We start from the raw sequence: 16857 nt of genomic DNA, 5'->3' as shown, positions 1-16857 counted from the left end.
TTATGGTTTATAATTTGATGAGAAATTACCGTCTTGTAAGTGAGCTTGATGCTCCATTGTTTGCAGCCGCAACTTGAGCTCTTTGTTTTCAGCAGCCAGGTGTACCGCATCTTCCTGGGCGGAAACGGACGATAATAATAATGACAAATAATGTATCCCCGGTAATTTGTGGGGATGATAAAAAAAAAAAAAGGGCTTTTTTTATTCATAATCATGTTTTCAATCTTATTTTCAAAAATTCTATCTTTTCCAATCTTATTTTCAAAAATACTACCTTCTCTAAAATAATTTCAAAAATACGGTGGTTGCATATGCAACCATATATATATATATATATATCGATTCCAAAGATGAGGTCGAAAATGACATTTGAAATCTGAAACTTGAAATCAGGGATTCAGTTGCATATATGGTTGCATATGAGGTTGTATTCAGTTGATTCTATTGTAATCTAATGGCCCCGCAGGGGCACACATACATCAGTTGCAACTTACAGTTTCCGTTGCATATGAGGTTGCATGCAACCTCATATTCAACCTCATATGCAACTAAATGCAACTGAAAACTGTAAGTTACAAATAATGTATGGGTGCCCCTGGCGGAGCCATTAGATTGCAATAGAATCAACTGAATGCAACCTCATATGCAACTAAATGCAACCTCATATGCAACTAAATGCAACTGAGTAAGTTACAACCGATGTATGGTGTGCCCCTGGCGGGGCCATTAGATTACAATAGAATCAACTGAATGCAACCATATGCAACTGAATACAACCATATGCAACCATATGCAACCACCGTATTTTTGGATGTCTAGGACTTGATCTTGGGACTAGTCCATAACGATCAAAGTCGAATCGTGAGCCTATTAGTGAAGCAAATTCAATGAAGCAACAACTGGTACCATAGAGAAGCGGCCATAAACTAGAAAGTCTTGACCAATTTGAAAGATCGTTTGATGTAGTTGAAATAACTGAATTTTGGGTTGTTCGATCAAGTAAGGGAAACTCGATGGAATTCATAACTGTCTCAATATTCTTTTTTTTTTCTTTTTATTGTCTGAATGTTTAGAAGCTAAGACCATTCCAATTATATTTGAAAGATTTTAGATAAGGTAGTATTTTTGAAAATAAGATTGGAGAAGATAGTATTTTTGAAAATAAGATTGTAAAAACAGTATACAAGGTAATTCCCCTAAAAAAACCGTTCAAAAAACATGAATCGTCCCGCAGCCACGAAAATACTCTGTAAATTTATTGTCGGGTATGTGATCTCATTCTATAAGATAAATATATACTCCCTCCGTCCCACCCAATTGTTTACATTGGGTTTGGGCACGGAGATTAAGAAATATGTATAAAGTAGTAGAAAAGAGGAAAAAAAGTGGGTGAAATGGTGGGACAAATTGATTTTTAATATATAAAAGAGAGATAGTGGAGTAAAAGTAGTGTGAAAAAGAAGAAAAAGTGATAAAGTGGTGAGACCCATTAACTATTTTAGGAAAGTTTTGTAATGTAAAGAATTGGGTGGGACGTCCAAAAAAGAAAACGGTAAAGAGTCTGGTGGGACGGAGGGAGTATGATATAAACATATTTTTAAATAAATAAATCTATTTTTATGTAAACTATGTATATATACACACATAGACAAAAATTTATATACAATTTCATGCAAATTTAAAGATTAATATATATTTCATCAAATAATACATTAAATTATATTTTTTAAATACATTATAATTGAAATTTATTATATATTTATGTTTATATATATGTATAAAGAATTTTAAAGAGACAGATATGGGTTTATTCTATTCTAACTTATTAAGTTTTCAATATTAAAATTTGAATTACTATTATTATATTATTATCCATATCTGTGTAGTACATACTACATACCTTGTATATGTTAAGTTGGGTAGCAAGAGCCTTGGCCTCAGTTTGAAGGGACTTAACCTTCCTCTCCAGTTCTGATATGTAGCGAGCCTTTCTCTCCTTGGAACGAGCAGCCGACTGACGATTGGCCATTATTCTGATGATTTATGCAGTTTATTTTCAGTAAAAAAATCTATCATATACAAAGAGAGTCTGAAGCAACTGATCACTTTGAAATTATCATCCGATAATAATTTGATATAAATATCATGTGACGCCCGAAGATGTAAAGATATGCATTGGGGCATAACTCTATGGAAATAAAGCTCGGGCTTGAGAGGATTCATTTTAATTTATAATGAAAAGCCCGATATTACATTCATGATTAGTTTGAGTTAATGAAAGGTGATCAAGAGATGGAAATTATGTATTAGTTACCTACGAGCACGCTTTGGATCCACAATCCAAAGCTCAGCCAATTTAGCAGCAGACACTGCCCTCTTTGCCTCCACAGAGGTCTGAATGTTGCTGCCAGCTGCTACAGATAAATTGGGGTAATGCTGGGGCGAGGGGGCTGGGCCGTCGGGGCTCTCGAATCGTTTCCTCCTGTCAAGCTGCTGCTCCTCCTCCTTATCCTCATCACCATCACCATCACCATCTGGTGTATTAACCCAATTAATCCCGTCACGTTGATTATAATTGAAGTTGACATCAATCTGCTTAACCTGACTCGCATCATCACCACATAAATTGTTAATCACACTGCATTTTTCCTCCTGATCATTATTATCAACGTCAATGAATTTGGAAAAGAAAGCATCGTAGTCAAGATCATTATCCTTGATACTTGATGACATGAATTCATTATTATTAATATGGGTAGTATTGATCTCTTGGTCTAGCTGTACAATATCAGGGCACGAGTCTCCTCCTCCTAACTTAATCGTTGGCCGATGGATGATGCTACAGGGAAACTGGAAGGTCGTGACATCAGAAAAACCCCTCTGATGGTGGAAGGCCTTCAAGGGAGATCTGAGATGAGTGCTCATTTTATCATCCATATTCATCCTGCATGCAACACGTTAATGTAAATCTTCAAGGTTGAATTGTTTCAATAATAACAAATCGTTTTTATTATACAAAATGACTAACATGTACGTATATATATTTATCTATATGTAACTATCTATATCGATCAATTCTTCAGCTTCAAATCTCTCCCCAGCCTCAGCAGCACCAGCTAATATACCTATAATCCTCCTGCATCTAATCTCATCTAATTTATATAAAAGCTGCTAGCACACATGACATATACGTGTGTGTGTTCTGGGAAAGGGAAGAAGAAAACGTTCTTCCCTGCCCTTGGCGATTTGCACCACCTCTAATTGATAATGCGCTTGCCAAGGACGGAGGAGGACGGATAGAAGGGTCGGTTCATCACGTGTATATGATTATATTCTAAGCATGACTCACGACGGTTGGTTTAGAATCTGGATTACAAAATAAATAGTAACATATTATATCTTTATTTATTAATTTGAAAATTGCTATAAAAATATATGAGCATCTAGCACCTTGCACCCGCTAACTTTGGTCGTTTTTATGATTTGATCTCGAATTTTAAATTACAGCACCCATAGTTTACAAATTTTAATCACATTGCACCTGTTTGACTCACTTCCGTCAAAAACTAACTATCAATGTTAAAGAAAGAAAGTTTTAATTTTGTAAAATTTTGTAACTAGTACTTTGCACCCATCCACTTTTGTCATTTTATTCGATCGGTCTCATATTTTTATATATCGGCAGAATACATCCCCCAACATAAAAAAAATTTAATCATATTACAACCTTTTAAAGAATTCCCGAAATATTAACATTTAACGTTAAATGGCATTGGTAAAACATGAATTGTGATTAGGTGCAATCATAATTATTTGTATTTTTAACTCATACATTAAATTATAAAATTATTAAACATAATCTCTCTCAACTTCTTCATATCCCTCGATCTCATCCCTCATAAACTGATGGAATCAATGACGAGATCAGGTTGCTACCAAGTTCACCCCTCCCTCCACCCTCTAGTGCATACCTCTCTGATCAAAAAAACTTAATCATTTCTCTTATTATCTGTCCATCACAACACTAGATTTCATGACAGTGCTGAGATATTACCAAATCAAACACCTCATTCTTCCTATTTTTCTTTTTGGGTCACAACTGTCATCCACGCTTGAATGATTTAGAGATGAATGATAGGGGCTTTTAAACTGAGTTGTAGTCGATCGGAGGGATAGAGTTCAATTATTCAGGATTATGTGATGAGAGAATCTCAGTGGATGGACATGTAATTATTTGGGAAGCGATAGATCACCATGTTAATACATATCCTAATCCACTTAATTTTATCGGGTTCGGATCGGATTAGGAGTTGGATATTTTACAAGTCGATCCATATCCGGTCCATCCGGATCGTGGATAATCGGATCGGAGATTCAATCCACTAAAAATTACGAAATATATTTTTTCATCGTGGACAATATTTTAGCTTCCATACAGAAAAAAAAAGGTGATATTTTCTAACTATTTTAATTCATGAATTTTAAGTAGCAAGCTCAAAAAAAACTTTGATGTTTGTTCCTATAAAACGTTCAACATCGAATGTATCGAGTAAAAAAAATAAAAAAGAAGTTGCTTAATACTTTTGGAGGAAGCAAATAATGGTATGTTCCTCTGTTAATAAGAATTAAAATCAATAAATATGTCTTAAATACAGATACAGATGATTGAGGAGTTGTTAAGTGGAACAGCTCCTTTATACTCGCTCTACACAAAAAAAAAAAGTGATTATAGATTAATCGAATAATAAGAGTGAGAGTCAGGTCAAGACTTAGGAGCGGCAGATCGGTTATAAGAAAATATGACCTAGAGTTCTGTCTTGTATTTTTAGAAATTTTTATTTTGTATGTAATATTTAATATAATATAATATATGTATTATAATATAATATTAAATATATAATATAGTTAAGCATGGATCGGATCGGATCGTTAACAGATCGGATTTGACCACATCCTTATCCATTCTTTATCGGACCGGATTATTAGCAGATCAGATTTTTTTAATAATGATTCATATCCATTTCTTTAACCACGGATCGGATATTCGATCCATTTTATCGGCGGTTTATTAATAAAGTGGCAGTATTTTAGTTGTTTGCGGGGGGTTATGGACAATTTAATTGAGAAGTGTAATGTTGATACATATATAATATAGTGTTATTACTAAATAGTGCTACACTAGATATGAGTGTTTAATTTTAGAAAAAGAAAAAGGTATTATTGTCTAATTACTGATATACCAATATATTTAACGTTATTTTTTAAAATTAAAAGATAATCCGGTTTTATACTTGTTATTTAACGTTAAATTTTAATATTTGACGTAAATTCGCAAAAGGTTGTAATATGAAAAAAAAATTATGTTAGGGGATGCATTCTGTCGATATATTATAAAAGGTGACAAAATCAAAAGTTGATCGGTGCAAAGCGCTAATTACAAAATTAAAAGCAGCTAAACCCATACCTAGTGTTTGGTGGGATTTTTTTTATCTTCATACCCATACCTCAAATCCCCATATTATGACTTTTTAAAACCCAAGTGGAGGGGTGGGTGGGAGATGCTGGTATGATGAGTATGAGTATTAATATTTGTTTCTTATATTTAGAAAAAAATATTAATAATAATAAATAAAATATTTATATATACAAATAAATATTATTATTGATAATAAAATTATTTATAATTTTTTATTTAATAAAATAATTTAATTTAGTCAATAACATGATTATATTTTTAATTAAATATATTCATTCCAACACTCAACCAAACACAAGATATCATGATATCTTAACCCCATACCACTCCAAATCGATTCTTAATTCCAACCCGATACTGTTCCACGAACCAAACGACCTCTAACATTGACAGTTAGTTTTTGACAGAAGATAGTGAAACGGCTGCAATGTGATTGAAATTCATTAGTTATGAGATATACTTTGTTGTAATTCACAATTCGAGACTAAATCGTAAAAATGATCAAAGTTAGTGGGTGCAAAGTGCTAAGTACTCAAAATATTTTCATACAAGATAAATCTTATATCTTCTATAATAATTTTTTTTTTACAAAATTCGACAAGGTACTAAAATCATGACATAAATTATGATTCAGATTTAACTGTGTTAACCCCAAAATTGAAATTATTTACTCCTCCGTCCCACCCAATTATATATATTGGGCGTGGACAGAGACCAAGAAAAAATATAAAAGAATAGTAAAAGTGGATTAAATGATAGTACATATTTATATTTAATAACAGATTTGAGATAGTGAAGAAAAATAGTGAATATAATAATATTTAAATTATTATAACTCGAATCGAATAAAAAAGAAATCGTGGGAGCAGGTTGAACCGGACCATTTAGCCCTAAAATGAAATGAGATAATAGACGAGACAGATTAATGATTTACAAATATATAAAGATTGAACAAGTGTAATTCCCTGTAATGCAATGGAAGGAGTGGCAGAAGGGTTGTGGGAATTGGCGGATTTATCGGAGAAAAGAGGAGAAATAAGTAAAGCTGTGAAATGTTTGGAAGCGATATGTCAGAGCAGCAGCGTCTCGTTCCTCCCGATTGTCATCGTCAAGACACGACTCCGCATAGCTACTCTTCTTCTCAAGCACTCACACAACGTCAATCACGCCAAGGCTCATCTCGAGAGATCTCAATTGCTTTTGAAATCAATTCCCTCCTGCTTCGATCTCAAGTTTCGATGTTACAGCCTGTTGAGCCAGTGTTACCATCTCGTGGGTGCTATTCCTTCCCAGAAACAAATCCTCACCAAGGCTTTAACCCTTTCCACAGCCTCTTCCGAGTAAGCCCCCCCACTCCAATTGACTCATTCTCTTAATTAATTAATTAATTAATCATTGCCTAATTCCAATCTATTTTGTTCATTTCATTTTCTTAGCTTTGCTGCCAAATTATGGTCTTGCAACTTTAATTCCCAACTTGCAAATGCCCTCATTATTCAAGGAGATTACCAAGCTTCACTCTCGGCTTTGGAACATGCCTATGTGTCTGCGAGTGAAATGCATTATCCCGAGCTACAGGTTTCTCTCCATCCCCCCTCTCCAATCCCTCCTACTCTCTTGCTCATAACTTACTATATCTTCTTATGCTGCTGCACAGATGTTTTTCGCTACTTCTATATTGCATGTCCACCTCATGCAATGGGACGATGTTAACTTGGTTGACCAAGCTGTTAATCGATGCAATGTGGTTTGGGACTCTATCGAACCCGATAAAGTAAGTACATATCCCCACACCATCACATGTTAGTATATACCATATCTTGTGTATGTTACATTTGATTTTTTGCTTACTTACAATCATTAATCATTACCGATTCTTGTTATAGTATTTGAGCTTGAAGCATTAAAGCGTTATAGGCCCAAGTATTCCAATGTCAATAATGTACGTATATTTACAACTTGTGTACTCCCTCTGTTTTGAAATATAAATATAGTTCGTTAGATTTTGTGACACACACTTCTAAGTACTTTCACCGCATGGGTAAAATCATTATTTTCAAAATTTTCTTTTTTTGAATAAAAAAATACGATTAATATTTTAACTAGTATTTAAACCCGCTATGCTGGGCTTTTAAAATTTTTAAAAAATAAATAATCCAACCTTTATAATCAGAACCAAATTTAAGAATAGTTGGAAGAATGTTAAAATGCAGAGCAGTTATAATTGCTAAACAATTAATTACTATTATCTCTCTGCAACTAATCTCTTTTAGAAATCAATTCATCAAATTGTTTATCAAGATAATGCACTTTTTAACATAGATAATTAGTCAATACTTATGTTTCATAAGTTAATGGATGATGTCAATGTATTAAGACAGTTTAAAGAACAAAAAATAATAATAAATGTATCGAACCATTTCTTTTGCACAAACCATCAAACAGTTTGTGGACAAAGTTTAACTGCAGCTAAAATAATAAAAAGAATTCATAAATGATGACCCTGCAAAAACTCATAGACCTTAATCTTCAGTTTATACATGACTAACGAAAATATTAGTCTATCACATTTCTATATATTTAAGATGCTTCTCTTACACAAACCATCAAATAATGTATATGAATTAAAAAATCAAATCAAGAAAATTCCAACCATCTTCGATTACAGTGATCTCAAGAATAAAGTAAAAGAAATGTAGATATACCTGGTGTATGATTCCAACAAATTCACAAATTTTAAACTGCAAAACAAACAGATACGAATAAGATTAGTGGAAATCAAAAGAAGTAGATAATTAAATAAATAGCAGGAAGGCAATCGAGAAGAAGATGCATGTAAATCGATATATAAGTGTATTATGAATTTTAAAGAGGAATAGAGACTAACAGGGGAAAAAAAGTAGTACCTAAATGTTATATTTGAATTGAAGCTTACGATGAAAGCTTTAGTAGGTTAAAAATAGTGGACAGAGATAGAGAATTGTCCAGGAGAGCACGTGCACACAGCTAGTCATCAGATATACATCATCAAAACGGCCGAGATTTGTTAAGAAAACGGTGGTATTTTTGTAAAATTCAGCAAAACTAAGGCTAAAGACTTGTGGCGGAGGATTTACAGTGCAAAACACGCATCAGAAACTATTATATAAATAGATTTAAAAAAGGAAAATTTTAAAAATAATGATTTTAACTATGCAGTCAAAGGGCTTAGAAATGTGTGCCAAAAAGTCAAACGACCTATATTTTAAAACGGGGGGAGTACATATTAATGCTTGTATCTTTTCTTTATGCAGCTCACATTTAAAACAGAATTTTCTATTACATGTAATTGCTACAGCTTGTTATCTTTCCATGTCAGTTAGATGCATAATGACATGCCATGAAGTTGTACATATCTCTAACATATTCTATTTGCTCTGAAAATATAGAGACTACATTGCCATGGTTTACTCTTCTACAACGAGCTGCTCCACATATTTTATTTGCTCCGGATATGCGACTACAAGAATGCTACTCAACATGTTGATAAATTAGATGCTGCCATGAAGGCAGATTTACAAAAAATGAAACAAATACAGGCACTTAAAAGAGAGCTTGATGTTATCAATCAAGACCTCTCTTGCTCTGATCCAGGTATACCCTACAGAGATAGATTAGCCCTTAACGCGAAGCAAGCTCAGGTTGAAGAACAACTAAGTAATCTTACTGGACATAGTTTGACTGGCAAAGATGCTTTAGAGCCAGCTTATTTTGGAAATGTGAGACGGGAATGGGGAGATAAGCTTGAGTTGGCGCAACCACCTATCGAGGGAGAGTGGCTACCTAAGAGTGCGGTCTATGCACTAGTGGATCTAATGGTTGTCGTTTTTAGTCGTCCAAAGGGACTTTTTAAGGAGTGTGTAAAGCGGATACAATCTGGAGTACAGAATATCGAAGGTTCGCTCTTTATATACTTCGTATCCTTTCAGTTCCATCTTTATGCTATCTCTTATGTCAACCAAACTATTCAATTTTTTTATGTCAAACCATGTTGGAAATGTCATGACATGACCTTGGTTTGGGGTATTGGATTCAAATCTGATCTTTCATGTTGTAACTGGATACATCAGTGTCTAGTAATCCAATTCAGATTAAAATAGTAAGGCCCCTAGGCAACTAATCTATCAGGAACAAGAGCCAGAGGACTTTTGTCATATTATCGTAATACTTTTTTGTTAAGAATACTCATGTTTAACTAATGTGCACTTATGTATAGGAATCTTTAAAATATGTGAGAGAATGCATGTAAAAGTTCAAGTAAACAAGTGCAGGATGTGTTAGTGGGCCACACTAAAAAGTACACCTTTCCCAATGCCTCAAACACCCTTCTAAGAGGTGCCTGATGTGCTATAAGCTCAGACCATCTCCATTTCATTACTAGAAAATGATGTAAAGTTTACACTATTTTGGTGTTAAATTTACACCATCGACAAAAACAACTCCAACCCATTGGCCATTACACCATATATTACAATAAAGAGCAATATTTTAACAATAGAAAGACATATTTTTTTCTAAATTTTTCAAAATAATTGTTTTGTTTGGATAATTTGGACAACGGACAAAGAAGGAATAAATTTGTTTTGTTTATAAATTTCATAGCCAAGGAATTTTAGAAGGCACCAAATTTAGTGTGACAGCGTAAATTTTACACCATTATACTGTTGCATTGAAGTTGATTTTATACCGAAGCGCTGTAAAACTCGTACTATTTTAGTGTTCTACTGTTGCATCTGAGATGCTCATATATCGATATCATAGTACCTTTTTGCATATTATCCTAGCTGCGACGTCTTATGCTTTAAGTTTGAAGCTTCCTCCTTCATGTGTTAATCTATAAGTTCATTTCAGCTTGTATGTGGACAGGGCATGGCATTAGCATATAGGAAACAAAAAAAATATTGCTTGATTAATCTTAAAGCGCTCATGTTTAGAGCAAATCCAGTCTCTAATATAATTGGGGCTATATCTATATTATAGCACCAGAATTATAATTTACCACTCCAATGGTGTGCTAAGCATTGCACAATGCTATAGTTTGTGCTATATATAGAACAAAATATAGACGGAGCTATATTTGCCACCTTATAAAAAAGTGAAAAAAGAGATGGAAATATATAAATGAGGTATCAGGCAGTGTAGGGGTACTTAGACGCTAGTTAAAATTTTTATTCAGAAGTATGGAGTTTTTGGAAGTTCGTTAAATTTAAAACAAAATTTGGAACAATTCAATGGAGACATGGTGCTATTTTTGCAGCAGAAACCACTTTTTGGTGCTAAAATATAGCAATAGCTCCATCTATTTAGCACAATCATTGGACTTACTCTAACTGTAGATAAGGAACATATAGACTATAAAGGTTCCTTTCGTAGGTAGTACTACAGTTTTAGCGGAATCTGCCTGCCCAGCTTTCAGCTATAATTCTTATTGCCACATGCAGGAGAGCTAGCGAGACTTGGAGTCAATGATTCTATGAGAGGTGAGCTGTAACTTCCACAATCTTGTTTCTTAAAATGCTTGAGTATACTTCCTAATAGATATCTTTCCATTTGATGTTAGCTCTATGTTATGCTCATTATGTTTCATGTTTGAGATGCTTGACTTGCAGAAGTGGATATACAACATTCTGCCATATGGATGGCTGGGGTATATTTGATGCTTCTTATGCAATTTCTAGAAAACAAAGTTGCAGTGGAGCTAACACGCTCTGAGTTTGTTGAGGCCCAAAAGGTTGGCACTGCATCTTTGGCATTGTAGTACTTAATAATGTACGTTTGTTCCAAAATGTATTTGGGTCGGATTATGATGGGGTATGAGTGTATGTCTTGCAGTGATTTGTTCCAAAAATGTATTTGGGTCTTAGAATTGTTAGCTTATCTCATTTAAGTGAGCAGTCAAAACTAAAAGCTTTCATGCACTAATGTTTCGTGTTGGTCTTTGGTAATGCATCCCTGTCAATTATATTTTGCATACGTTAAAGTGGCTTATTATATACCGTGAATAATCTACTTGATTATATGTTTCCTGCTTGCAGGCTTTGCTGCAGATGAAAAGTTGGTATGTTCGCTTTCCAACAATCTTACAAGCTTGTGGGAGCATCATTGAGATGCTCAGAGGGCAGTACTCTCATTCTGTTGGCTGTTATAGTGAAGCTGCTTTCCATTTCATCGAGGCATCAAAGGTTTCTATCTGTTATAATGTCATCATCATCTGGAGTATTTTTGCAGCAACTAATTTATCGAGTGAATACATCTGTCATTAACAAATCGGGTTAAATGGCGTTTTGGTCACTGAACTGACCTCTAACTTTCACTTGGGTCATCGTACTCAAAAAGCTGTCAGTCAAGTCACTTTACTAGTAAAGATATTCAAATAGATCATCAAACACAATAAAAATTTCACCGCCGTTAAGTTCCTTTGACTTTAGACGGACTTCTGTTAAATAGCAACACATGTGCTGCCACATCAGCGGGTTAACCCGTCCATTATTAAAACCACCCAACTACTGACCCGACCCAAGCAATAAACCCACCCAATTGATAACCCGACCGAAGGAATAAAACCCCCGATCTCCCCATATCATTTCACTCTCACCCAAATTAACCCCAAATTAACTCATTTAAACCCTAATTGCAAGCATGGTGCGGACTCGATCGGGTATTGAGGTTCGTGTTACTCGACCAAACGATGTTGAAGACGAAGTTAGTAAAGGAGGTGGAGCTAATGATGTTGTGAATGTTGAATCGGAGAGTTGCGGTGAGGAATCGAATGGCGAAGATGGGAATCGGAGAGTTCAATGAATTGTTAACAGAGGCGTTTGAGGCTGAGGAACTTTTGGATGTAGACATGAACCCTAATTTTGAGGATGAAGATGCAAAGGAGATAAAAGATGAAGGTGAATGGAGACTGGAGAAAAGAAACGGGTGTATTGGTTTTAAATGGGTGGGTGCAAGTGTGCAACGGTCATATGACCCGATTGCCACGTTTCAAACTGCCACATCGCTGAAAACAAGCCACATCAGCTGCTTATTCATCTTTCCGTCCATGTTTTAACGTTGCTAACGGGTAGTGACCTGTTTGAAATTTTTTATCAGTATAATCAGTTGACTGACAGCTTTTTGAGTACGATGACCCAAGTGAAAGTTAGAGGTCAGTTCAGTGACCAAAACGCCATTTAACCCTTAACAAATCACTAGACTGTCCTGTCGATGACTATCTTAAAGTATCAAATACGTAGTATCAATGTATATTAAATTATTTTCTTATTTTTGATAGTCTGATAGACCTCTGATCACACATCAGTCAATCCTTTGAAAATCACTAAATAAATGATTCTTTTGTGTGTGTGTCTGTGAATGTTGTAATTATATCTGTCTATTATAACAGTGTCCAATATATTATTTACACATGCACATTGATATATCTGTACATGTTGTACATTGATAAATTTAAAAAGGATAGTGATAGTACTACAAATTAAGTAAATACTTGACACTCAGAGAAATATAGCAATTTTGATTAAATTAATTATCTGTTAATAACTGAAAATTAGAAATGGATAGAGTTTTGGAGATTTAATATTATAACAGTATCTGATAGCCTGTGTATTTGTGTGCTTGTGCACATATCTGTGTTCCATCTTTCGCTTTTATATTAGAACCTAACTTGTTCGAATCTCAAGCTAGGGTCATGAAGTAAAGTTGTTTGTCTATGTGGAACTGTAAACAAGATATGTTATGGTGAAATTGTAGTTAACAGAGAGCAAATCACTGCAAGCCATGTGCCATGTTTATGCAGCAGTTGCTTATATTTGCATAGGTGATGCTGAATCTTCTTCCCAGGTACTCTAATTTCCTTCCAGAACGTGTTAAAATACTCAGTAGTTGCATTTCATCATCGGTCTAAATTCTGACCCAAGTTTTATGAGTGCAGGCACTTGATTTGATTGGACCAGTTTACAGCATGGTTGATTCTTTTGTTGGAGTCAGGGAAAAAACTGCTGTTCTTTTTGCTTATGGGTTCTTGTTGATGAAACAGCAGAATCTGCAAGAGGCAAGGTAAAAGCTGTTAACCTTTTACTTAGGACAGAATGTCTTTGTTGTTAGATTATGTTCCTGAGCTGTGGTATGGTAAAAATATTTCCGGCCTTTGATCTAGAATTTGATTAATTGCGTGTTGGATTTGGAGCACAAAAGAAACAGGACTGGGTTCCACATGTAGTATTCATTTAGTCATGATAAATGCACCACTTAGGGTACATATTATTAGCATGTCTGGATGCAAAGAGATTATTTGCTGGAAACAGTCGTTGTTTATAAGTTAAACATAATTGAGCTAAAGATTCGTATATAATGTGTAGACTTCGGCTAGCCAATGGCTTGCAGACGACCCACGTCACTCTAGGAAATCTTCAACTTGTTGCACAGTATTTAACAGTCCTTGGTAACTTGGCACTTTCTCTTCATGATACTGGACAAGCAAGGGAGATTTTGAGGTCCTCCCTTACATTGGCAAAGAAGCTCTATGATATACCTACTCAGATCTGGGTTCTATCAAACATGACAGGTAAGTATGCTTTTGTTATTTCTTAGAGGGTTGTAAATACTCACTTCTCCAGCTTGAACTCAACTCCCTTGATTTGTTGACACCCAAGATGCAGCAAGGCTGTAAGTTCATACCAGCTACGTGTTGGTTTTTTAAATTTCCTTTTACATGTCTTCTGTTGTTACTCCATCGATTCACATTGCCGATTCTGATGCAATTATTTGGTTGGCATAATGGCATGGCATTACTTCTTTAGTTTATACCTTTTTTCTAAAGTGCAGCTTTGTACCAGCAATTAGATGAAAAAGGTAATGAAATAGAAAATTCTGAATATCAAAGGAAGAAAGAAATTGATTTGGAGAAAAGAATTGCTGATGCGCATGGATCCATTCATCATACTGAACTGGTAAGAGCAATTCTGATGCACATTGACTCTTTAGTCGAAGATATTGAATGCGCACACACACCCACTTTCATATGTTATTTTCTGTACAGGTTGAGAGAGTAAAGGTTGAAGTTTACAAACTGAATGATTTTGACATGAAGCCAGGGACTGCAGAAGCTTTCATGGGTGTAAATAATCTTGATATTCCCGAGTCTGTGGGTCTGTCACCGTCAACTAGGCGGTCATCTGCACGATTGATGGATATAGACATTGGAACCAGGGGGAAAAGAAAAGTGTAGTTCCTACTAGCAAAAGTAATGATAATTAAGCATTATATGGAAGCAACCTGTTTTACATATCTTAGTTTCTTGCAGAGTGTCCCTCATATGTTGAGGTTGGTTTCTATATTTATGCGTACACGTCACTGGGAGTATTCTGCTTACGATTATGTGAATGATAATTTTTTAATTTTGGGTCAACCTGAGTGCAAGTGCTCTTTGTCAGTGACAAATAGAAATAAAAAGTGGATATTAATGAATGAGTTTCATTCATTGTATGTTGAGTAGGTTCACCAGTTCATGGACATATGAGCTCTAAACATAGTATCGGACTATGGAAAGTTCTTTTATGTTCCGGCCTACAAGTGGGGTAAAGAGATGGAATGTTCTGGGTTGAGTCAAGTTGATCATGAGTTTGAATTATCAAAAGCAGGGCTGGTATCTGAGGATGGAAGTTATTTTATGTTCCAGCCTACAAGTGGGTTAAACAGATGGAACGTTCCGGGCCGAGTCAAGTTGAACACGAGTTGAATTATCAAAAGCAGTGTCGAGTTGAGTCTACAAGTGTGTTAAACAGATGGAATGTTCTGGGTTGAGTCAAGTTGATCACGAGTTAGAATTATCAAAAGCAGTGCCGAGTTGAGTTGTATTTGTGACGGGTTTTTTTATTTTAATTTAATATAATAAATTTTGCACTTTAATTTAAATTGAATAAAAGAAATTTATTTTTTTAAATAAAGAACAGTGTCTCATATAAATTTTATTAATTAAAATATATTTTACAAATAATTTGAGAGGTTCCCTCTTTAAATGAAATGGTAGAAATTTTATCGAAAATAATAAAAATATAAAAACCAAACAAATAAAATTGAACAAGTTCTGTGGAGTTTCATTTCATTGGAGTCTTGGAGTCTATAAAACGTATTATCGTGCAAAACATATTTCACAAATATCATTATTTCAATAAAATCATACAAATTTCATAAATTTCCAAGTACAATATATATGTTATGTAACTGTTGTAACATGTATGTTCCGCAAACTAAGCATATTTTATAAAATAATATAGTTTACAATGTTCTGCTTGTAAAGTGTATAGGATCCTCAAGATTTTAAATAAAATAGTGATGTTCGTAGAATATCATTCGAAAAAATAATATGTTTTATATTATTCTAAGCTATATATTACTTTATCTTGTGAGAAAAAATCTATATATTACTTGCAGAACATATGTTGACTCCAAGACTCTAATTGAAAAATAAATATTGTTTAATATAATTTTACTATAACATTAAATATTAAAATATATATGATATATTAAACAAATATTGTAACTCATCTGTATTATAAACTACTCCCTCTGTCCCATTTAATTGTATACGTTTCTTTTTAACTGTTCGACACGCATTTCAATGCTCTTATAAAATATAGTTCCGTAACTTATTTTTGAGATTTTCTTTTTCTGAATAAAAATATAACATCCAAACTTTAATTCAGAAAAAAAAAATTTAAAAATAAATTACACAACTACACTTTACAGGAGTATTAAAATCCGTGCCGCGTCCCCGTTACTACTCAGGGGGACGGAGGGAGTAATAGTTTGTAATATGTTATATAATAAAAATTATTAAAACTTAATAAACTAATTTTTTAATATGATATTCATTAAAAGAAAATTTTAGAATAATAATTTTGATTTTCGATCGATTTAGAGCAAGTCCAACAGTGTCCTAGTTGAAACCCTAAATATAATATAAAAAATTATGTCCTAGTAGTTTAGGACATATTCAACCAACTTCAACTCCAACAATGTGCCTTATTTTCTCTATTTGTTTAATATTTTATTATTAAAAGTTCACTTTCATCATTAAAACATAATAGAAAGTAGAGAGAGAAAGAGAGTATAGATAGAAATTTATTATAAAATATGGGATAGGGTAAGGAGAGAGTGCCTCAAAAATAGGACTTGAAGGAGTTGTCCTAGTGATATAAGGCATCACTAGGACATTGTTGGAGCAGCTTTCTTTATCAAATGCCCTAAATTTTAACTTAGGACAATAATTTGAGTCACTCTTGGACTTGCTCTTATATTGAATTGTGCGCTTATCAAAAAAAAAAAAACAATAATTATTA

At 33.9% G+C, this 16857-nt stretch overlaps 2 protein-coding genes across 2 annotated transcripts; one reads left to right on the top strand and one right to left on the bottom strand.

Annotated features, from left to right (window-relative positions):
* On the bottom strand, positions 1-2938 carry LOC108212994 (probable transcription factor PosF21). Its single transcript, XM_017384709.2, has 3 exons — positions 2315-2938; positions 1901-2033; positions 1-114 (listed from the first exon to the last, which is right to left on the bottom strand). Exons 1-3 carry the CDS (start codon positions 2935-2937, stop codon positions 1-3), a joined length of 870 nt encoding a protein of 289 aa, XP_017240198.2. The 5' UTR covers position 2938.
* Positions 2939-6358: 3420 nt separating this feature from the next.
* Positions 6359-14983, top strand: LOC108214606 (sister chromatid cohesion protein SCC4). The gene is made up of 12 exons (XM_017386702.2): positions 6359-6816; positions 6913-7054; positions 7134-7250; positions 8905-9412; positions 10957-10995; positions 11125-11246; positions 11551-11697; positions 13268-13357; positions 13449-13573; positions 13876-14081; positions 14342-14466; positions 14556-14983. The coding sequence occupies exons 1-12, from the start codon at positions 6452-6454 to the stop codon at positions 14742-14744; spliced, it is 2175 nt and encodes a 724-aa protein (XP_017242191.1). The 5' UTR covers positions 6359-6451; the 3' UTR covers positions 14745-14983.
* Positions 14984-16857: the final 1874 nt, after the last annotated feature.

Source organism: Daucus carota, chromosome 3 (assembly GCF_001625215.2).
Source record: "Daucus carota subsp. sativus chromosome 3, DH1 v3.0, whole genome shotgun sequence".
Lineage (NCBI taxonomy): Eukaryota > Viridiplantae > Streptophyta > Magnoliopsida > Apiales > Apiaceae > Daucus > Daucus carota.
Note: the sequence above shows the minus strand (reverse complement) of the source record. Positions and strands in the feature narration are given on the sequence as shown.